Source organism: Malaya genurostris, chromosome 1, assembly GCF_030247185.1.
Source record: "Malaya genurostris strain Urasoe2022 chromosome 1, Malgen_1.1, whole genome shotgun sequence".
NCBI classification, from domain to species: domain Eukaryota; kingdom Metazoa; phylum Arthropoda; class Insecta; order Diptera; family Culicidae; genus Malaya; species Malaya genurostris.
The window spans coordinates 124,326,018-124,351,083 of NC_080570.1; the positions used below are offsets into that span (position 1 = coordinate 124,326,018).

General features: G+C 35.3%; 1 protein-coding gene across 1 annotated transcript in view; it reads right to left on the reverse strand.

Moving 5' to 3' along the window:
- LOC131425684 (transmembrane protein fend-like) overlaps window positions 1-22,420 on the reverse strand; it is a 279,340-nt gene extending 256,920 nt beyond the window's left edge. Inside the window, exon 1 of the mRNA XM_058587755.1 lies at window positions 21,282-22,420. Within this exon, the coding sequence (XP_058443738.1) occupies window positions 21,282-21,503 (222 nt within the window). The 5' untranslated portion in view covers window positions 21,504-22,420. The remainder of the gene's footprint in view (window positions 1-21,281) is intronic.
- Between the last annotated feature and the right edge of the window lie 2,646 nt (window positions 22,421-25,066).

Below are 25,066 nucleotides of genomic sequence, written 5' to 3' on the forward strand. Positions count from 1 at the left end.
AACGAAAACGTACCCACTTGACGAAAAAATATTTGTTGTCGTTTTGCCCTGAAGATGAAAAGATATTCCTTCGAAACGTCGGCCTTTAACGTCAAATAAATATTTGGCGAAGCAACACTTTACCAAAAAGCCATATTTTTAATGAACTTAAAATCAAGTTCCGCAGATTATTATTCAGTCAAAAGCTTCGGAGAATAGCTTTTCACGGAATGTCATATTATAAAATGTGATTTTATAGAACGTCGTTTCACAAAAAAGTCTAACTCATAAAAAAACCGTTTCTATAGAATACAGTTTCGCAGAATGATGTTTCACCGAATACCATTTTACAGAGCAGCATATCGGAAAACGTCATTTCATCGAATGTCATTTCGCTTAGTGCTTTCTGATAGAATTGCATACTCTAGAGTGCCATTTCACAAGATGCCTTTCACGGAAAATAATTTCATAAAAATGGTCGATTCGCCAAAGGAGTTGTTTAGCCGAATAAAAAAATCGCGAGTAACTTCGAAAATCCGCGTAAAAAAACTCCGCTAAATTGAAGATTCTTGGTTTTGATGCCAAATACCTTTGGAAATGCATCAAAACGCCCAGATCTGGTGTAACCAAAAAAAAAATTGAAATCCCCGTAGAAAAAACAAAATCGCAAAATTGAAAAAAACCCTTTTTTGATGCCAAATGTCTTGCAAAAATGCATGAAACGTGGTATAATCATAAAAATTTTTTTTGGAAAAATTCGACTTCCGAAATCGAAATTTTTTTTCAATGCCAAATGTCTTAAAAATGCATGAAACGTCGAGATGTGGTGTAATCTAAATATATTTTTAAAAAATTTCGGGATAACACTAGATCTCAACGTTTCATGCATTTGTAAAATATTTGGCTTTGAAAAAAAAACAAAAAAAAAACCACGTAACTTCGGAAAACCCGGTAAAAAAAACCCACGTAAAAAAGATATCAGTTTATACTAATCTCAGGGATTTTATGAGACGCATTTCGAGATAAAATATTAAAATACCATTAACAAAATTGGACAACGGAGAAATACATTAATTTCGGATGCATCGTCAATTTCACCGACATTCAGCTGCTGGTCGTTCGCATTCCAGAAAAATATTTCGAAAAGCGGGAAAACGACTGAAGATTTTTTTCAAATCTAAGGGCTATGAATGCCAACTGAAGAGCTTAAAGCTTTACTTATCTCACCTGAAATGAATCCTGAATAGCATTATGATAGTTTCTTTCACTGAAATAAAAAAAAAATTATAAATCACCACCGAAGTTCTGTATCTTACTTTTTGCCATTTAGCTCAAAGACTTAACAGTTCGGCTGAAAAGTTCGTATCGTTCAATAGAAACACACATTTTTTTGCCAAAATTCGTTTTTATTATTCAACATAATTGCCATCAGAGGCGATACAGCGATTATAGCGATCTTCCAATTTTTCGATACCATTTTTGTAGTACGATTTGTCCTTTGCCTCAAAATAGGCCTCAGTTTCAGCGATTACCTCTTCATTGCTTCTAAATTTTTTACCAACGAGCATTCTTTTGAGGTCTGAGAACAGGAAAAAGTCACAGGGGGCCAAATCTGGAGAATACGGAGGATGAGGGAGCAATTCGAAGCCCAATTCGTTCAATTTCAGCATGGTTTTCATCGACTTGTGACACGGTGCATTGTTTTGATGAAACAAAACATTTTTCTTCTTCAAATGTGGCCTTTTTTTAAATTTCGTCCTTCAAACGCTCTAATAACGCTAGATAATAGTCACTGTTGATGGTTTTTCCCTTTTCAAGGTAGTCGATGAAAATTATACCATGCGAATCCCAAAATACAGACGCCATAACCTTACCGGCCGATTGTTGAGTCTTTCCACGCTTTGGGTTCGGTTCATCGCGTGCAGTCCGCTCAGCTGACTGTCGATTGGACTCCGGAGTGAAGTGATGGAGCCATGTTTCGTCCATTGTTATATATCGACGAAAAAAATCGGTTTTATTTCGATATAACAGCTCCAAACACTGCTCAGAATCATCAATTCGTTGTTGTTTTTGATCGATTGTGAGCTCACGCGGCACCCATTTTGCACAAAGCTTTCTCATATCCAAATATTCGTGAATAATATGTCCAACACGTTCCTTTGATATCTTTAGGGTGTCAGCTATCTCGATCAACTTCACTTTACGGTCATTGAAAATCATTTTGTGGATTTTTTTCACGTTTTCATCGGTAACAGCCTCTTTTGAACGTCCACTGCGTTCATCGTCTTCGGTGCTCATATGACCAATACGAAATTTTGCAAACCACTTACGAATTGTTGCTTCGCCCGGTGCAGAATCTGGATAACACTCATCAAGCCATTTTTTGGTATCGGCGGCACTTTTTTTCATCAAAAAGTAGTGGTTCATCAACACACGAAATTCCTTTTTTTCCATGTTTTTCACAATAACAAAAGTAGCTTCTCTCAAAATGCAATATATCAAAAACTAATAATCAGACAGCTGTCAAATTTATACACGTATCTTTTAATTCTAGTGGCGCCCTCTTTTCAGCCTATCTGTTAAACTGCTGCCTTACTTCGTAGAATACGCAGTCTTCCGAAATCAAATGGTTTGATACAGGACTATAAAATTTCAAACGGCCCTTTTCAGAACCCCGATAATGATATAAAGAACTTATATGGGAAATTTAAAACATAAGCAGAAGAAAATATCAAATCAATGAATGTCTATACACATCTCGAATGCAATCCTACATCAATATCGCGGTTATGTCTCTGACATTACCTACTCCATGTTTTTTTTTATAATAATGAATATGAACGACGGAAGGCAAAAGTCGGATGAGTGCAACTTAGTTTGGAAAACCCGCTCAAGTATTTTTGATAGCTAAAATCAGATAAAAACATTGAGAACAAAAACCGGCCATGGATTTTGCAATGCAAGAATCGTTTAAAAACATCTTTTCTGCAAGAACCGGACAAAAACTTAACCGGTTCTTCCAAAACAAATGTATTTATCCGGTTTTTGCATTCAAAGTTATTTTGTCCGGTTCTTGTAGAAAAGATGTTTTTAAACGATTCTTGCATTGCATGTCCGGTTTTTGCTCTCAATGTTTTTATAAAATAATTTTTTTTTATAATAATTATTTTCGGATTTCGGAATTTTTCTCGGGTTCTGATCGAGCACGGGTCAAAGTTATTTATTTTTCGATTGGGTACGGGTCGGGATTGAAAAAATGCTTACACGATGATCTCTAGTCCTGAAAAGGACCGTTTTTGCCTTCGGGTTCGGGTTCCATTTTTACCCGAAACCCGATCATCTCTATTCAGGACCCGGAAATTCAAAATATTTAAAGAATTATCTTGATAAATATCAAAATACTAAATTTTTATACACACATCGAATGCAGTTCTATGTCATCCTCGCGGTTAACAGGTCGGCTGAAAAGTTCGTATCGTTTCTATGAGAGGGCGCCACTAGAATAAAATCCATACCATTTTCAATTATTTATTTATTTATTTATTTATTTATTTATTTATTTATTTATTGTAAAATCAACAGACACGATGTGGTCCTAATGATTAATTCTAATACTATGTAAGAATTTGGTCCTTGTTTTATGCCGTGAAAGATTGAAGTCGAACTCAGATGACACTCGATTGAATGACCGTTGTAAGCCGATAATCGCACCGTTTATCCCGTAGTTAGTGCGGCGTAAAGGAAGTCGAAGAAAAGCGTTATTGCGGAGAGCTCGAGGACGAACATTGATGTTGATTTCACGGAGCAAAGTGGGGCAGTCGATTCTATCAGTCAAAGCGTCTGCTATCATTAAAGCACGCGATAGCTCCCGTCTTACTTGCAGTGTGTCTAGACCGATTAGCAATCCGCGACTTTCATAGCTCGGTAGTTGATGAGGATTGGTCCAAGGTAAACGGCGAAGAGCGAATCGAACGAATCTACGTTGAATCGACTCGATTCTATTAACGCCATTGAGGTAGTGAGGGTTCCAAACAGCTGAACAATATTCCAGAGTAGAGCGAACGAGTGAACAGTATAGGGATTTCAAGCAGTAAACATCCGTAAAATGCTTAGCCATTCTCATCACGAATCCAAGGCAGCGAGAAGCTTTAGCCACAATGTAGTTGGTGTGTTGCCTGAATGTTAACTGCTCGTCAAGAAAAACGCCGAGGTCCTTGATGCACATCGATCTACCAATCATGAATCGCTCAATAAAGTATTCGAATTTCAAAGGCACTTTTTTTCTCGTAAACGTTATGATCGAACATTTTTCTGGATTAACGATCATGTGATTCAATTTGCACCAATCCGAAAAGATTGCCAATTGTCGCTGAAGAAACGTCGCATCCTCTAAGGTGCGAATAACACGGTAGATCTTGAGGTCATCTGCAAAAGATATGCGCGGTCCTTCCAGAGAAAAATTAACGTCGTTAAAGTAAAGCAAGAAGATCAAAGGGCCGAGATGGCTCCCCTGCGGAATTCCAGATGTTGCAACAAATTCTTCCGAAGTACAATCATCAATTTTAACCACAAGATGACGATTCCTGAGATATGATTGTATCCATCGAAGGACGTTAGTACCAACCTTCAAAAGATACGTGTATAAATTTGACATCTGTCTGATTATTAGTTTGTGAAATATTGCATTTTGAGTGAAGCTACTTTTGTTATTGTGAAAAAAAAATGGAAAAAAAGGAATTTCGTGTGTTGATGAAACACTACTTTTTGATGAAAAAAAGTGCCGCCGATACCACAAAAATGGCTTGATGAGTGTTATCCAGACTCTGCACCGGGCGAAGCAACAATTCGTAAGTGGTTTGCAAAATTTCGTACTGGTCATATGAGCACCGAAGACGATGAACGCAGTGGACGTTCAAAAGAGGCTGTTACCGATGAAAACGTGAAAAAAATCCACAAAATGATTTTCAATGACCGTAAAGTGAAGTTGATCGAGATAGCTGACACCCTAAAGATATCAAAGGAACGTGTTGGACATATTATTCACGAATATTTGGATATGAGAAAGCTTTGTGCAAAATGGGTGCCGCGTGAGCTCACAATCGATCAAAAACAACAACGAATTGATGATTCTGAGCAGTGTTTGGAGCTGTTGAATTGCTCCCTAATCCACCGTATTCTCCAGATTTGGCCCCCAGTGACTTTTTCCTGTTCTCAGACCTCAAGAGAATGCTCGCTGGTAAAAAATTTAGAAGCAATGAAGAAGCAATCGCTGAAACTGAGGCCTATTTTGAGGCAAAGGACAAATCGTACTACAAAAATGGTATCGAAAAGTTGAAAGATCGCTATAATCGCTGTATCGCCTCTGATGGCAATTATGTTGAATAATAAAAACGAATTTTGGCAAAAAAATGTGTGTTTCTATTAAACGATACGAAATTTTCAGCCGAACTGTTATATCTCTGACCTACTCTAAGTTTTGTTTTAATAAATTGTATAGTCGTTTACTAAATTATAATATAAACTAAAACTTATTTATACTCCTAGGAATCAGAAGCATGGCTGCATGTGAGTCAACTTATGATAAAAATTCTATGTTATGGAAAACTGCAATTTTTTAATAAATCTATTAAAAATGCTACTGAATACAATTAAAGGTTGTATGTATTAGTGACTCAAATTTCGGAATAATGTTTCAATTATAATTTCGTGGCTCTAAAAAGGATGGCTTATATTCTGATTTATTATTTTATATCAATCTAAGTGCGTCCCTTTTGACTGGATGTCCTTCAGCATCGACTTCCCCGTTATTTTTGTGCTATATACACTCGTCATTTACTGTTTATTGCAACAACTAGCAACATTTGCATTTTAGCTACCTGCGGAATACAAACTGGCGGATCCGCAACTTAATAAATTTCTTCTAATGATTAATTTCAATCGGTATGACAGGTCCTAACCGATTACATTGATTCCTCTGCACTGCGAAACACTTCGACCGATGATAACCCACAAATCTGTATAAATACAACCATTCGAAAAATTCTGCAGGATTGGCAACACTGCTTCACATTGTTTATGTTCTTTTCAACTCAGAACGCCTTACAAAAAACATGTTTCAATGAAGTCTTTTAGTTATTTTCTTTCAAATTTCTTGAATTTAATTTGCGTTTTTCGCTCGATCAGCAAGGAATTTGTCACATTTGGTTTCGAATTACACCAATCCGAGTTACAATCGGAAACTGTCCGGGAACCCTAGCTTCACCTAACAAAACAATCGAGTTCAACTAACGCTTCTGACGGTGCTTCAGAAAAAACCTGAGGCAAGTCTAGATCAAAGCTCATAAAGTGGGTTGTTGTGTCCCGGATTGAGACGGATCCACCAGACCTCATCCGTGGGGTGAGGCAGGCAGGCAAGTTGGCAGCCAGTGACGGTAGCCGATTCGCCATAATACGCGAATAGCTTCTCTACATTATTGATAAAACTTTCCATCAAAGCACCGCTCCACCAGCCAAGCGAGAAGCGCTAGCCAACTTGGCAGGATAGGAAACTGGAGCCCTCAATAGAAATTATTATTTCAAATGAAATTAATATTGAAATCATGTTTCTATTTGTCGGTCCTGCCAGCGAAGCGCTCCTGTTGCGAGGATGGAGTGGGAAGTTTTGTTTGTTTGTTTTTCCACTTTGCTGTTTACAACAGCTCTTTTTTCTTCTTCTATTGGCGAGTTGGAGGAATTCAATTTGGCAAGGTTTCACTTCGGGAATGGAAGCAATTTTCGAAAGAACTTGTACAATTTGATGACCGTAGAACGAGAGAGTGCAGATGACGGGGCGAAGAATTGAAAAATCCACGAACAACAAAAAAAAACCGAAATGGAAATAACGAAACAGCAAAAAAAAAACCTCCCAATTCCGATAACCCACAGCAAGTGGAATTTCAGCTGAGACCCCCCTCCCGCCTACCAGATCGTCGTGGGTTCGTCGTCACAAAAGGACTCCGGCGATGTCGACGGCGAACAAGCTTATATCATTAAATTTATACATCGACTTAATTAAATTAAACATAAAGGGTGATCGTTATCATCAATAAAGCGATAAAAGCTAGACTCGCAGACTTCGCCTCGTGCCGGTGGCAGTGCAATGGTGGTACGTTTTGGGGGTCCTTTCCGTGTCTTGGCCCCGTGGAGCGTGATTTCGTGGAATGAACACCCAAAGAGAACAGTTCTTCTGGTGGTCTGACACACGGGAGGGAGGAGGGGGGCACGATGTGCTCTAAGCTACGGACTCTACTACGGCAAAAAACGTGGTTTGAAAAGTTTTGGATCAGATAACTTTTTATCACGTATATGCACACCAACCAGCAGGATCAAGAGGTGTGCTCATTGTACCGTGCAAGTAGCAGAACATGACACTCACATGGCTTAGAATAGCCGACATTCCAAATAGGTGACAGCAGGTGACGAATAAATTGAGATCAGTGAGATAGGTTCTAATAAGATGAGTCGTTTTTTTATGAAGCAAATTTTTTTTTCAATTTCTCTGCTTTAATTTACATTTTTCGGAACGATGTGGCAATCACCTTATTTATTTAGATTTTTTTTTGTGATTTGTCAAGTTAGATTGAACCAAAAATGAACGGCTATAGTAAAACATTAAATTAAAAAAACCAAAATAGTACTACAAAGGTAAAATAAAGTGTTGAATTCAAGTAGAGCAAAATAGCAGTGTAGAAAGAGAAGGATGGAACTAGAATAGAATCATTATGCGAAATAAAGAGTATAAAGAATTAACAAACTTAAAGTACGACAAAACAGTAAATAAATGCAAAGTTGGCTCGAAAGTATAGATAAATACTGCACCCGAACAATGAGCTACTTCTGGATAAAACATTTTGACATTTTGACTGTGACTGGTTAGGAGTGAAATGTTTACGAAAAATGGATGAAACGACGAAGAGCAATTAAAAAATTCACTTGAGGAAAAGGAGGAGAATGGAAGAAATGAATAATAAAGAAAAAAGGAAAGAATACAATTAAAAATATAAGAAAGAAAGAAAGTAAAAGCAAAGAAGAAATGCAGAAAAAAAAGATGAATGGAAAAATGAGAGAAAAGGAAAACTAGAGCAAATAAGGAATAAAGAAAACGAGGCTAAAAGAAACGAAGCGAGCAGAATAAAAGGAAAATATGAAAAAAGAGACAACAAGAAAGGAAAAAAAACGACAAGTAAGAAAGTAAGAAAGTAAGAAAGTAAGAAAGTAAGAAAGTAAGAAAGTAAGAAAGTAAGAAAGTAAGAAAGTAAGAAAGTAAGAAAGTAAGAAAGTAAGAAAGTAAGAAAGTAAGAAAGTAAGAAAGTAAGAAAGTAAGAAAGTAAGAAAGTAAGAAAGTGAGAAAGTAAGAAAGTAAGAAAGTAAGAAAGTAAGAAAGTAAGAAAGTAAGAAAGTAAGAAAAAAAGAAAGTAAGAAAGTAAGAAAGTAAGAAAGTAAGAAAGTAAGAAAGTAAGAAAGTAAGAAAGTAAGAAAGTAAGAAAGTAAGAAAGTAAGAAAGTAAGAAAGTAAGAAAGTAAGAAAGTAAGAAAGTAAGAAAGTAAGAAAGTAAGAAAGTAAGAAAGTAAGAAAGTAAGAAAGTAAGAAAGTAAGAAAGTAAGAAAGTAAGAAAGTAAGAAAGTAAGAAAGTAAGAAAGTAAGAAAGTAAGAAAGTAAGAAAGTAAGAAAGTAAGAAAGTAAGAAAGTAAGAAAGTAAGAAAGTAAGAAAGTAAGAAAGTAAGAAAGTAAGAAAGTAAGAAAGTAAGAAAGTAAGAAAGTAAGAAAGTAAGAAAGTAAGAAAGTAAGAAAGTAAGAAAGTAAGAAAGTAAAAAAGTAAGAAAGTAAGAAAGTAAGAAAGTAAGAAAGTAAGAAAGTAAGAAAGTAAGAAAGTAAGAAAGTAAGAAAGTAAGAAAGTAAGAAAGTAAGAAAGTAAGAAAGTAAGAAAGTAAGAAAGTAAGAAAGTAAGAAAGTAAGAAAGTAAGAAAGTAAGAAAGTAAGAAAGTAAGAAAGTAAGAAAGTAAGAAAATAAGAAATAAAGAAAGTAAGAAAGCGAGAACGCGATAAATTAAGAAAGGAAAGAAGGGAAGGAAGAAAGAAGAAGAGATATGAAGTAACAAAGAAGAAAAGAATAGGAAAATTAAAAGAAAATAAACATAAGCAGAAAAGAAGAAAGCGATGCGAAAGAAAACAGTGACACTAAAATAAAAGAGAAAAGATGAGGACAAATAAAAAGCGAAAAGTAGAACAAAAAAGGAAAAGGAGAGAATAAAGGTGGGTGAGAAATGACAGAGACATGACTGGATGTAGTGAACACAAAAACAACTGACATGTTTCTTAACACTTCCGAATATCAATTAGTTGGTCAATTGTATGAATTATGCAAGAATTCCCCTTTTTCACATTTTTCGCAAAAAACAAAGAAGGCTTCACTTGATCTCGATTACTGTGAATTTCACACAGCGAAAAGTGCACAAATCAAACCAAACTGTTCTAGATTTACACTAAACTGAGGGTTTTTACCTTCGATTTGCGAAGAAGAAATCCTACTAGTTTTGTAACAAACTTTTAGAGCCATTAGAACGGCTGATTTTGTGTAATGCTCTCCACCGTTGTCCTCTTTTCGTTGTTTTTTCACCAATGCAAACGACTAGCAGCTATGGCGTAATCGCTCTTGTCGAAAGCGAAACTAGCTTTGCAAACGACACACCATACATCTGCTCGCAGTGGCGATAGAATCCAAACTGATTCAATTTTTGTTAAGAGGCTTCTTTTTACGTGATTTCGTTTCTAGCTTTTTCACTAATGGTCGGTCCTAACGGCTATAAAAAGCAGCATATATAATTTTAATGTCGATTATTTCATTTCGGATTTACATTTCATTGAAAGAAACTATCAGGATGCTGTACGGGATTCATTCCTGCTTTCAAAAGGACCAAATTGTGGAACTCACTGCGATATTAAGCACTGTTCGGAACATTTTTCTCGAACGATTCGTTGTACAGCAGCAGATATTTTGTTCTCTTCATCAGAACGCGTTCTGAGACAGGTTTTTCAATAGTGTACTATTGAAATACTTCAATGCTTTTGCTATACACGTTTAAGTTGAAAAATCTCGATTCTATTGGTAGTTAGATTATATAAATCCTTTCACAAATCACTGAGCCTTATGAATTATCCTCTTTGACACTCGTTTATACCAAACATTTCAGAAAAGTTTAAGTTTGAAATATTTGAGATTGTGTCACACAACTGAAAATTTTATAATTGTGATCATAGGAGGAAAGAAAAGCGAGGAAAGAAAAGGAGGAAAGAAAAGCGAATTGAAGAGAGGAAAAATAAAGAAAAAAGAAAAGAAGACGAAAATTCAAAGAAAATAACCAAAGCCTGAAAAGAAGAAGAAGAGGCAAAAGGAAAAAAAGATACAAAGAAAAGAGAAAATAAAGAAAGAAGGAAGAGGAAAACTAAAATGCGAAAGGTAGAACGAAAGAAGAAAAAGAGATAGAAAAGACAAAAGGAAGAAAATATGAAGAGAATAAGGAAAATAAAATAAATAAAATAAAGTGAAAGAAGAAGAAGAAGAGAAAAGAATATATGAAAAGAAAAAAGGAAGAAAACAAAAAACGAAGAAAATAAGAGAAGAAAGAAGAAAGAGAGCGACATGAAGAATGGAAGAAAATAAAAAAGTAAAATAAAAAGATAGGAATAAATGATACCTGAGTGTAAGAAAGGAAAACAGGAAGAGAGACCTAAATGGAGGAAAGTAGTCCGAAGGATAGGGAAAAAAGAACTTTTAACTACGAAGCAATACAATGGAAAAACATGTTTAACAGAAACTGAAGTAGATAGAGAAAACAGTGCATAAAACATTCCGTGGTAGTGTTTCAGGAAAAGATTTGTTTATATTATCAAATCGGCTATTGTCATTGTCGGATATTAAACAAAATTCGTTAGTATTATTAGACTGGGACAGCCGCTATTTTAGAAAAATTACCACAATTTTTACTCCAGTCGAAATTAAACATAACACATTATGCATATTTTTTATATAAAGTCACACAAATGCTCATGAAGAAAAGGACGAATGGGAATTGTAGAATGAGTTAGAAGAAAATTGAGGTGTTTTCAACCATCGATTGTACTCGTCACAATGCAATTATCGACTCGGAAATTTCTCATTACTAAACCACAGTGAGTAAGTTTCTGCGGAGATAAGGAATAAGATACTTCAACTTTGTAGAAACCTTTTCAATTTGACAGGCTGTTTGTAAGTACTACAAGATGAGCAAATCCTTCAATCAATATGCTACTATTCCATACCACGTTCCATGTTTTTGGCAGGATTTGGCATCCTGCTACTGCGCGTGGCTGATGTTTGACTGATGTACAGACAGCAGTGTTGTTTCGATTGAAAAGTTTTGGAGAATAATAATGGTTTTCGGGGGACATCGTAAGACACAGAAGCTATTAACGACACTGGTTTTGATGTTAGTATAAAAAGAAGTCCCATTTCTTCTATCATTTATCGATTTGAGTTGAAGGTGTTAAATTTTTAGGACATGAAAAAACTAGTGTGCGATTTGTGAAGACCATGACCAAGACCATACACCTCGGAATATAAATAATTCCCAGTCAGTAAAGCTGGAAATTGGATTATCGGTTTTAATAAAACTACCGAGTTTATAATAGACATTTAAAATCTACCGTCCATTAACTGAGTGTCTATCTGTATTTTACAGAAAACTTCGTTAGATCCCCCATCCCCCGTCCTCCTTGGGCAGTTGGGACACAATTAGTTCGTTACGGCATCTGTCGCCCTCTTCCGGTCGGCCATTCATCTGTTCGTATCAGCCGGAGCCCTTGGTCGGACTCCCCGCATTCGGACGGACACTTTCTGATGGATTGCAATGCGAAAAAGCTCCGGAACATTTGTGCGGAGGGCACTGGGCTCTGCATACCTTCGATGACAGCAGAATACCAGAGCAGAAGAAAAACACACGGAAGAGTTGTGTAATTATAACCTTCCCTGCCTGTTTTTCCTCACTCGACGCACACACACACGAACGAAGCGATGAAGCACCTGGATAACCGTACTTCAGAAGATCCGGGCTGCAAAAAAAAACACACACAGCAAAACGAAAAAAAATAGTTCCAGTGTCGCCACTGATGTTCTCTAGATTATTAATTACACGCATCCGTTGGCGCTTCGGTTCCACGTAAAAAAAGAGCCCTAGGGACCAGAGAGGCTAGGCTCATAAAAGGGTAACAATTATATTTACGCGCAGATTCGCGCTCCGATGCAAGAAAAAAGTCGCCCAATGATTAGTACTTAAGCTCGGATGTGTGCGAGGTGTTATCACTCCTGGGGATCGCACAGCTTCGATAGTGCCCCTAGTTCTAGCCAGTTCTGATGTGCGACCAGATGGTGGTCACATTGAGAGTACTTCCAGGGACAACAGATTCCCGTAAAAGTCCACCGACATAAACTCGTCGTCAACTGAGACCTGCGTGGACTATGTTCGACTGTTGGTAATTTTTTTTTGTGAGCACTCCAACGAAACTTCACTGTTTTTGCCCGCGGTCGGACTTCGTTGACGGTTGCTTCTGAAGGAAGGAAGATAGACCAGGTACAAGCAGGTACTGTGTGTTTAATGAGGGGAAAAAACAGTTGAACAAAACGGTCACTTAGTTCTGCGAGGTAGTTCCCTGTGTATATTTTATTTGCGAAAGAAAAACGTATCCAAGCAAGCGCCTCGCGCCTGCTTTGATGTTGGCCGACAGCTGTCCGATGATGATGATGTTGATCACTCGGGGGAAAAGATTTTCCGATATGGATTACACTTGGTGACAGTTAGGAATTCGACAGACTGTATGAGTGGGTTCGGTTTCTGTTTTTTTGGAGAAACGGAAAATCTTAGACAGGGGGACGACGATCAACATTGTCGTTGATGTTGAGTTCGAATCAGTCGGAACTACTCATCAAAGAATTTACACACTGAGTTTGAAGAATGGCTAACGGTTTTGAATCATCATAAATACTATTGATTCAGGGTCGATTTAGGCCAGAATAAACCTCTTCTGTTTTGAAACAACGTCAATTCAGGTTGAATATTTTTCGAGCTAGTTTGATACAACAACTGAACAAAGCGGAAAAGAAAAATAGATGAATAAAACAGCAAAGAATTTTGTAATTTTGAAAGAGTGTCTCCCTTGAGACAGGAGTTAACACATGGATCAATAAGTCCCGAGACTAAAGCAGAGATGGCGCTCGTAGTAAACCAGTAACCACGTCTTTCTAGAGTACTAACCTTTGCTTGAAACGGGTCAAAATTTCAAGTCGATTTGACCAGAAATAGCTGAGTTATCGAGGTTGGAGTAAAGTCGTTTTGTAGTTTGTTAAAAAAATGGAAAAAAACCGAGTATCGTGTTATGATAAAACACTGTTTTTTAATGAGTAAAAACACCGTGCAAGCGAAATAATGGATTGAACAATGTTATCCGGACTCTTGTCCATCAAAAGCAACGATTTGTCGGTGGTTCGCCGAGTTTAAAGGTGGTCGTACCGACACAAATGACGCGGAACGCTCGGGTAGACCTGTGGAAGCCATTACACCGGAAAATGTGAGTGAAGTGACAAAAATTATAATGAAAGATCGTAAAGTGAAGCTCCGTGAGATTGCTGAGATGACACAGATATCATATGGAAGTGTATTTACTATCCTTCATGAAAAATTGAGCATGAAAAAGGTTTTTTCCAAGTGGGTGCCGCGATTGAGACAATGCACCCTGCCGCAAGTCGATGAAAACAATGGCGAAATTGAACGAATTGGGCTTTGATCTGCTTCCCCACCCCCCATACTCGCCAGATTTAGCCCCCAGTGACTACTGGCTCTTTGCTGATCTTAATAATATGCTCCAGGGGAAAAGATTTGGCTCAAATGTTGAGGTCATCGCTGAAACTGAAGCTTATTTTGAAGCGAAAGATAATTTTTTTTATAAACATGGTATTGAAAAATTGGAAAAACGTTGGAACCATTGTATCACCCTAAAAGGTGATTATGTTGATGAATAAAAAAAAAATTTGCAAAAAAAATGTTGTTTCCATTGTTAGTCTCGGGACTTATTGATCCATGTGTTACTTATTCCTTATCCGAGAATAGTTAATACCAAATGATGCTATGTGCAAAATGTTTATGGTTTAAATCATGAAAGAATTTATGGGAGATTAGTTATTGCTCATGATATGGATCGTTGGCATGCTCTCATCAGAAGACATGTTTGATGATTTTCATGATTTCCTAATCATACCGGCAACGGATTTTTATACGTGCAAACACCTGAATCGACTGATTTAGCTCCCTCAGACTATTACTGGAAAAACAATACTCATACAACCATGAGCTCGCCCAGAGCGTTTCGTGAATAGACTTTTCCGATGGGATCAAAAATGAGTAAAATAGCTTGGATAAGTGTCCTGACTATTTTACGTGCTCGGATGACGGTTTCGATGCAGTGAGCAACATTTTATTCCTGCATTACCAGCTGGGTAGTTACAAAAAAGAATAATGTGATCTGCTTCGTTCATTCTAGCCTGCGCAATATTTAAAAATAAATAAATAAATGAATTAAAGAATAAAAAATTAATAAATAAATAAATAAATAAATAAATAAATAAATAAAATATAAATGAATAAATGAATAAATGAATAAATGAATAAATGAATAAATGAATAAATGAATAAATGAATAAATGAATAAATGAATAAATGAATAAATGAATAAATGAATAAATGAATAAATGAATAAATGAATAAATGAATAAATGAATAAATGAATAAATGAATAAATGAATAAATGAATAAATGAATAAATGAATAAATGAATAAATGAATAAATGAATAAATGAATAAATGAATAAATGAATAAATGAATAAATGAATAAATGAATAAATGAATAAATGAATAAATGAATAAATGAATAAATGAATAAATGAATAAATGAATAAATGAATAAATGAATAAATGAATAAATGAATAAATGAATAAATGAATAAATGAATAAATGAATAAATGAATAAATGAATAAATGAATAAATGAATAAATGAATAAATGAATAAATGAATAAATGAATAAATGAATAAATGAATAAATGAATAAATGAATAAATGAATAAATGAATAAATGAATAAATGAATAAATGAATAAATGAATAAATGAATAAATGAATAAATGAATAAATGAATAAATGAATAAATGAATAAATGAATAAATGAATAAATGAATAAATGAATAAATGAATAAATGAATAAATGAATAAATGAATAAATGAATAAATGAATAAATGAATAAATGAATAAATGAATAAATGAATAAATGAATAAATGAATAAATGAATAAATGAATAAATGAATAAATGAATAAATGAATAAATGAATAAATGAATAAATGAATAAATGAATAAATGAATAAATGAATAAATGAATAAATGAATAAATGAATAAATGAATAAATGAATAAATGAATAAATGAATAAATGAATAAATGAATAAATGAATAAATGAATAAATGAATAAATGAATAAATGAATAAATGAATAAATGAATAAATGAATAAATGAATAAATGAATAAATGAATAAATGAATAAATGAATAAATGAATAAATGAATAAATGAATAAATGAATAAATGAATAAATGAATAAATGAATAAATGAATAAATGAATAAATGAATAAATGAATAAATGAATAAATGAATAAATGAATAAATGAATAAATGAATAAATGAATAAATGAATAAATGAATAAATGAATAAATGAATAAATGAATAAATGAATAAATGAATAAATGAATAAATGAATAAATGAATAAATGAATAAATGAATAAATGAATAAATGAATAAATGAATAAATGAATAAATGAATAAATGAATAAATGAATAAATGAATAAATGAATAAATGAATAAATGAATAAATGAATAAATGAATAAATGAATAAATGAATAAATGAATAAATGAATAAATGAATAAATGAATAAATGAATAAATGAATAAATGAATAAATGAATAAATGAATAAATGAATAAATGAATAAATGAATAAATGAATAAATGAATAAATGAATAAATGAATAAATGAATAAATGAATAAATGAATAAATGAATAAATGAATAAATGAATAAATGAATAAATGAATAAATGAATAAATGAATAAATGAATAAATGAATAAATTAATAAATGAATAAATGAATAAATGAATAAATGAATAAATGAATAAATGAATAAATGAATAAATGAATAAATGAATAAATGAATAAATGAATAAATGAATAAATGAATAAATGAATAAATGAATAAATGAATAAATGAATAAATGAATAAATGAATAAATGAATAAATGAATAAATGAATAAATGAATAAATGAATAAATGAATAAATGAATAAATGAATAAATGAATAAATGAATAAATGAATAAATGAATAAATGAATAAATGAATAAATGAATAAATGAATAAATGAATAAATAAATAAATGAATAAATAAATAAATGAATAAATGAATAAATGTATAAATGAATAAATGAATAAATGAATAAATGAACTCCTCGAGGAACGACCAAAATGGTTAAAGCCGGAATAAAATTAAAGATATTAAAAAAAATGAATGAATATATGAATAATTAAAAAAATGAATAAATAAATAAACAAATAAATAAATCAATAAATAAAAAATAATGAATAAATAAATAAATAAATAAATAAATAAACAAATAAATAAGTAAATGAATAAATAAATAAAAAAAAATCAATAAATTAAAAATAGTAAATCAATAAATAAATAAATATATAAACAAATAAATAAATAAATGATATAATAAATAAATGAATAAATAAATAAATAAATACATAAAAAAATTAATAAATGAATAAATATATAAACAAATGAATAAATAAATAAATAAATGAATACATAAATAAATCAACAGAAGAACATATAAAAATAATAAATGTATAACTGACTGAATATGTAAATATATAAAGTAATTATTTTTTTTAAATAAATAAAAGAATAATTCTAGAACACTTAGGCTTTGCTTTGGTTCGTGCAAAAAAGCACATATTTTATTTCGATTTCTTCACGTTTCGCCTTCGGCTCATCAGTGCTTAAAGCAGTTCAAGTTGAATTACCATTTTCGCCTAGCAATTCGATTTGCTAAGTGATTAAAAAATTAAAATGCTAGGCGGAGGAGGCAGTCCAATTTGAACTACTTTAAGGGCGGAAGCAGTACGTTTAATACATAGTGATGAATATCGAAAAATCAACCCGAAATTTTCTGAATCAAATTCATTCAGTTTACCGCTCGTGTTGTATTCTTTCGGATCGAAGAATTACTGAATACTGCAACGCTTGGAATGGTATGTGCAACGACTATTATGGCTTATGTCACAAATCTACCGAGACGAAGTCTAGATAATTTAGTTTAGATGCGATTAGTAAATAAAAACAGATATTTTTCCGCGAATAAAATCAAGCCTTAAATTTTTTTTTGTGAACCACAGTCAGTTTCGATGCATCCGCCATTTGATCTACCTTAATTTCCTGGTAGCGTTCAGAAAATGGAGAGAAGAGAAATAAAATCGACTCAACAAGGTTCCTAAGGTCACAGACGCAAATTGAATTAAGAGTGACACGAGATCGATTCAACATCTATACGCTACCTGGGGCCTCAAGAGAAGCAATACAATACAATAATCAGTGGCGTCTCGTGACAAAATTGACTAGTTCTGCCCTGCTTAGTGCTTATGTAGTATGATAGCACATGTAACAGTTCGTTGTAAGTGAAAACTAAAGATTGAGGAATGGAGATTCGCTTGTGTTTTTCAATATGGGATGGGATATTTTATTAAACAAAAAAATCTCAGAGCTGAGCTGAATAATTCTTTCTCTTCTTCAATCTGTGCAGTAACTCATGTGCACGGAAAAGACATTAACACAGCGACAACTGATACTTGAAATTTTATGTCTGATGTATATATCATGCGTTGGAGTTTATTCGTAGCCAAGTATCTAAGTTGACAAGTTGACAAAGTATCTAATGTATTGTGAGAGTATCATTGTAGTACCGTTATTCAAAGTATAGTCCACCGTTATCTACTACTTTCTGGTCCATTTTTTGTGGTAAAGCTCGGACATCACGTTGGAAACATTCCTTTTGTTCAGATTCGACGAATGAAAATCAATTCAATTCCTGGTGGTTTCGTAGTACTTTTCGAAACTGCTCTAACAAGCCATGCGCCATGGATTGGAGCTAATGGCAATCGGATGGAGCAATGTCTGCTATATATGGCGGGTAGGGGTTCTTCGTCTTCCAGGTAAAAATGTTCACCTTTGAACCACGTGAACTACTTTCTACACGTTTGCTAAGGGTAAGGGTTTTGAATTTTGCGTTCGTTCATAAAATCGAGTTTACAACTTAAAAAAACTTTTTTTTAAGCCAAATGTCTTAGAAATGCATGAAACATCAAGATCTGGTGTAATCGAAAAAAAATTGTTTTTTGAAAAAAAAATCGAAAATTTTCTAAATGTCAGTGAAATGACTTAAAAAAACTCGAGATAACACCCGATCTCGACGTTTGCGTTTTTGAAACAAAATAAGGAAACCGAATAACTTTGAATATTCGCCTGTAAAAAAAACGTGTAACTTCGAAAATCCGCGTAAAAAAAAACCGCACAACTTCGGAGATCCGCGTAAGTTCGGAAATTCGCATAAAAACCCGCATTAAAAACCGCGTAAAAAATTTCAGTGTACTGCCCATCTTTAAAATATCCATATTTATGAAAAATGCCAACTTTTTCGTCCACTACGCTCCCATCTTTACTCATATTGCAATAAACTTCATCAGTTGCAAGATGCAACATATCAAAAAAATAAAATTATTATGATAATTCCCTTTCCACAGAATGGATACTGAATTGATATTTAAAAAAAACACATGGGCTGAAAAGTCCCGGCACTTACAAAGAGAACACGATGTTTTTGGTACAAAATCACCTTTATTCATCAACTTAATCTATCATTCCAGCGCCGCTCTAACATTTCAAAACCACTTTTGTAGAACGATTCATCTTTTGCCTCAAAATAGGCATTTCAGTTTCAGCGATTACCTCTTCATTCATGCGAAATTTCTTACTGGTGAGCATTTTTTCAGGTCTGCGAACAACCAGTAGTCGCTGGGAGCTAAATCTGGTGAATACGGTAGATGTGGGAGCAATTTGAAGTTCCATTCATATAGTTTTGATTGACATGTGCGTTGGCTTGTTGAAACAAAATTTTCTTCTTTACCATATGCGGTCGTTTCTTTGCAATTTCAGCCTTCAAACGCTCCAATAACGCTTTGTAATATTCACTGTTCAGTGAGGGGATGCATCCATGTTTCATCCATTGTCACATATCGACGCAAAAATTCTGGTTTGCTTCGTTTAAACATGGCCAAACACTGTTCAGAATCATCAACACGTTTTCGTTTTTGGTCTACAGTGAGCAAACGCGGCATCCACTTTAAACAGAGCTTTCTCAAAGTCAAATGCTCATGTAATATAAATCCAACACGTTCTTTTGTTATATTTACGGTGTCAGCTAACTGAAGCAAACTTCACTTTTCGATCATTCAGAACGATTTTGTGAATTTTTTAATGTTTTCTGGTTCACTGCGTTCTGCATCATCGGTGGCTCTACGACCGCGTTTAAAATCAGCAAATCAACGTTTTATTGTTGTTTTTGATGAAGTGGAGTCTCCATTACACTTTTCAAGCCATTGCTTCGCTTGAACGGTATTTTTTTCCCATTATGAAGCAGTGTAAAATTAAATCTAAATTGTGAATTGTTGTTGATCCATTACTCTGAAAACTGCAAAAGTAGCGTCACTCTTAGCACAATAACTCACAAACTAATGAATATCATGAAAGCGTTAAAACTGTGAAGAACCGTAATGTGTAACAAAATGAGACGGCTTAAGTCCGGACTCGCAAGTTGTATCGCGAATATTCGTCGAAGTATTCCTTCGTGATAATGGATGGATGAAACTCCTGGAATGCATTTGTATACTGTCAAGCAAGGGAACGGCGTGGATGAGTATTTTAGCATGAAGAAAAAGGCCAAGTTTTCCAAAAAAGAAATATTCGGTTTGGCAGGCAATATGCAGCTGTGGTTCAAAACCTTCATCACTACCGGAACAGTAAACAAAGAAAATATACCGTTAAGAATGCCTAAAGAAGCGATTGTTTTTATTCCTATGCAGCCATGACGCTCCCGCGTCATTCTGGCGTGATTTGGCATCTTGTCACTACGCCAAAGATGTTTTGGAATGGTATGAAGCGACTGGAATCCCTGTTGTACCGAAAGAGGTGAATCCACCCAATTGCCCGGAAACTGCGATCTATCGAGAGGTATTGGGCTTACGTGAAAAAACAACAACAAGCTACAACTATAGCTGTAGTAAACCATTCAACGCAGCTCCAGAAGTCATCTTATATACGAAAACCGTTAGTGAAAGTGAGATCTGCTCTCTCTCTCTCTCTCTCTCTCTCTCTCTCTCTCTCTCTCTCTCTGTTCACCTGAAAATATGTGCATTCGCTTCGAGTTTTCGCGTTGTTCTAACAGCAGTATGGCACAATTTTTTAACTATTTTTTCTATGGTATTGCTTCTAAGTGCCGATGCGAAAATGTTGTGTCCAATTTTAGCGTTTTTTGAACCCCGAGTAATCGCTAAAATAACATGGTGACTCTACTCGCAGGTTAAAGAATACTAAAGCGCCATCTCTATGTGCAAACCGCACATAAACTGCACTTTAATGGACATTATTTGTCAAATAATGAAGAAATAAACATTAAACAATCATAATGTACCCATCTGACATCTCATCAACTCTTTGCGAACGATTATTACTCCGCCTGCAATCCGTAGATCCGTGCGCAGCACGATTCCGCAATGATCGCTTCGAAGTGTTTTGTGCTTCCGTTGTCTCCTACGGCACATGTGCAGGAGATTTGTTGTTATTTCCACACACACAATTGCCTTGGTGAGGAGTCACGACCAACGGTTCCGTCGGTTCATTTTGGTCACCATCCGATCGTTTAGATCTTGCGATTCGGAGCGCAATTGTTTTTTGTTTGGACAGGTTTGCGAACTGTTTGGAACGCGAAACAAAAAATGGGACAGTTATTGCTGACAGTGAGCCGAAATGTTACACTAAAAACAAGTTAAATAGTCAAAACGATTTACCTTTTCCAAGCACACCTCCCGGCATGGTTTTTTCGATGGGCTTTCTACCGGCGGCACCGTTGGCGAATGGTTGACTGTTGGCACTTTTCTAGTCGCTTTTGGAACGTTATTGCGCTCCACCGACGGTGACGGAATTGCTGCATTGCTTACTGTGATCAACAAGCACGCTATCAATAAAGCAACCATCAAGGCGACTGACAGCCGGAACTCCACCGACGCCATATTATCGGCCAGTGCGATCTGGCTGACGGAGGTGGAAGTGCGTTTCTCCGATATCGATCTTCCACGAGATCCACGAGTCTTCGATGTAGGTAAAACACACAACAAACAAAAAAAAACGCGAAACCTGAGACCGTGGAAAATAATAATACCTTCGAAAGAACTCTCCTTCTGCTCACATCACACACACAGAAATATTTCAAACTTCTTAATTATATAATTGCATCATTTTTCATGCTCCTTCTTATTCTTCTTCTTCCTCCTCTTGCTGCTTGCTTACAGTGCACAGTACGCTTCCTTCCAGATCGTCGCTCGATTCTCAACCAGATCACTTTATTTATCTCTTTTTTTTTGCTTATGCACTCGCTTCTGCTCTACCGCGCGACCGACCGAACGCGGACCCGGGCCACGAAACCACCGACACAGGTCTCGATAATTTATTAATTCATGAGACGTTAGCGTGAATCACGACGACGAGCAGGGACCGGAGGAGGAGGGGGAGGTTCGGTGGAACAGGGGTTTATGGAAGTTTCAACTTCCAAATCGCGACCAGACGGGTTCTTCACCGTTTATTGCGTTCCGTGGTTTTGAACGAGAACCGTGCTGTAACCGAAAAAACAAATGAAACACAATTTAATGTTTACAACATTCTGTCAGTTCTATGCCAGTGTTTCGCTCTCTTTCTCTTCTAGCGGCTGGTCCCGGAAAACTTTCGTCGATCGATCGATCGATCTATCTTTGCAGAAAACCGTGCGTGCTTGCGAACTATCAATAGTCCGCTTAGGATAAACGCACAAAATTACCGAGGATAGCAAAACAAATTCCACAAACCGTATAAATCCGCCCCGTTTCTCGCGTCCGATTGAGAAAACCTTTCGGTGCAAACTGAGAATTTTTTCCCTTTTTCGCAGGTTCTGCACAAAACTCTGCCCGAACGCGAAGGAGGCTCCCCACAATAACATCAGCAGCGGCAGCAACAACAACAACAGGCATACCAGCATAGCATAGCAACGTTGCCCGAGCCCAGCCTGCTGTGGCTGGCTGACAGCATCAACATCATCATCAGCATAATGCCACGGCAAGAGTGAATCGCACCAGGACCGTCCATGGCTGCTCTGTTCTGTTCTCGGCAGCAGCGGCGTACGACGACGACGACGGCTCCTTGGGCCCGGGGAAGAGTACACGAGTAGAGTAGCAGTAGTAGTTGGTTTGGTGGTCTGTCTCCGAGCGCGAGAGCGTGGCGCATTGTTTCTCCGGAGAATGGAAGCAATCGGATTTGAGTGGATCAATTTGAAAACGAAGAGAGGAGAGAAACTGCAGTACGACCGATGGTTGCCGGGATGTTGGAAGAAAAACTTTTTAGATACCATAAAATTAATCGTTTTACTCTATTTATGATTGCATAATTATGGCAATAAATTTCTCTTATCAAATCCAGGCACTGGATGGATATTGTTTTTATAGTGAAACTTCTCCATTGTCACATCAATTTGTTAGGTTTGGCAGCCTTGAATATGACTACCCGGTTTCAGCCACTAGGAAAGCATCAGAAAAATCACAAAAAAGGAAGTAAACAGAGAGGGTACTTGTCGTGGTTTGAGACATTTCGGGAAAGTAATTTTTCTCTACTGTGTGTTGGTTAAGTTTAGGAGAGAGAGAGAGAGAAAGAGAGCTCTCGTTTGAATGTGTTAGGGATGTACACCAATACTGACCTGGGGTAGAGAGTTTTTTTTGTTTGTGTGAGTGTGGGCAATGGTTTTAGCTATTCGACTGCTCGAATTTTGGATTTTATAGCAAGCTAAAGTGTGTCTTTCTTTGGTGATGCTGATAATATTGTTTCACAATGCAAACGATTGTTCAAAGTGGCATTATTGTGAGAGAAAAACTATTTCAGCTGTTTTCCAAAGAACGGCGAATCTAACATTGACAGCAAATGGAGAAAAACATCGATGAATGTTTCGACTTTGGTTTCAAATCGTATTTAGAAATCATCGAATATTCTCAGATCAATTTTTGATTAGTCGATGATCTGTTCGTTTATCTTTAAAAAGTATGCAAATTTTACCACTCTCCTTCTATATCTACTGAATAGATCAACACAAAAAGAGTTTCGCCCTTTTTCGATTTGTTTACTTTTATGCTTCCTGTGTGAATGATGAAGTTACGCCCTTGCGCATTTTTTGTGAAATTAGTTGGTTTTCGTGACTAAGATGAATATTCGGGTAATTTTATCGTCTCATTTATTATTTCCAGTAGTAAAAGGTTCGGGAACTATCAAAAATAAAGAAAACAAATAGTTTCGCCCTTCCTTATTAGGAATTGAAGTACCGCCCTGCTTGTTAGCATGGAACACGGTGGGCGAAACTTTCGTAAAAAAATGGAATGACAGTTTCGCCCTTTATAGTTCTTTGTATTACTAAGATTGAGATTTTTGCAGAATCCGATTTTTTTAGGCAAAATTGTAGGATTTTGAAGAATTTATTGGTAGGAGAGAGAAACTCGATTTGTTTACTTTTGTAAGATTCGTCCTGCTTTGAAAAACAGCTGATTTGTACTGTATTTCTGTATAAAATGTTCAAAACGACGTATGTAACAATGAGAGATTCTCTTTGTTTACTTTCTCTTTCGATTGTTGCGAAATATTCCTGCTTTTTTCGGTAATTTCTCCAGAGCAGATTAAAAGATGATAGCTTTAGTTATTATTATCGGTAAATGATTGAAGAGAAGGATTGCTAACACATGGATCAATAAGTCCCGAGACTAACAATGGAAACAAGATTTATTTTGCAAATTTTTATTTTATTCATCAACGTAATCACCTTTTAGGGTGATACAATGGTTCCAACCAGAGATGCCAGATCTGCAGATTTGTCTGTAAATCTGCAGATTTGGGGTATAGTGCTGCAGACAGACATTTTTTTGTTGTGTAGACTTTTGAAATTCTCGCAGACTTTTGAAATTCTCGCAGACTTTCGTCTATATTTACATACTTTTGAAATTTCCGCGACCTTTTTTTTCTCGCCAAATTAGTTTTGCGTGTCATGCTTTATAGAGAAATTGCTGCCAGCAAGACATACTTGCTGACTGCAGATTTTTTTTCCCTGTCTGCAGATATTTGAAATTTTTACCTGGCATCTCTGGTTCCAACGTTTTTCCAATTTTTCAATACCATGTTCATAAAAAATTTTATCTTTCGCTTCAAAATAAGCTTCAGTTTCAGCGATGACCTCCTCATTTGAGCCAAATCTTCTTCCCTGGAGCATTTTTTTTAAGATCAGCAATGAGCCAGTAGTCACTGGGGGCTAAATCTGGCGAGTATGGGGGGTGGGGAAGTAGATCAAAGCCCAATTCGTTCAATTTCGCCATTGTTTTCATCGACTTGTGGCAGGGTGCATTGTCTCAATCGCGGCACCCACTTGGAAAAAACCTTTTTCATGCTCAATTTTTCATGAAGGATAGTAAATACACTTCAATATGATATCTGTGTCATCTCAGCAATCTCACGGAGCTTCACTTTACGATCTTTCATTATAATTTTTGTCACTTAACTCACATTTTCCGGTGTA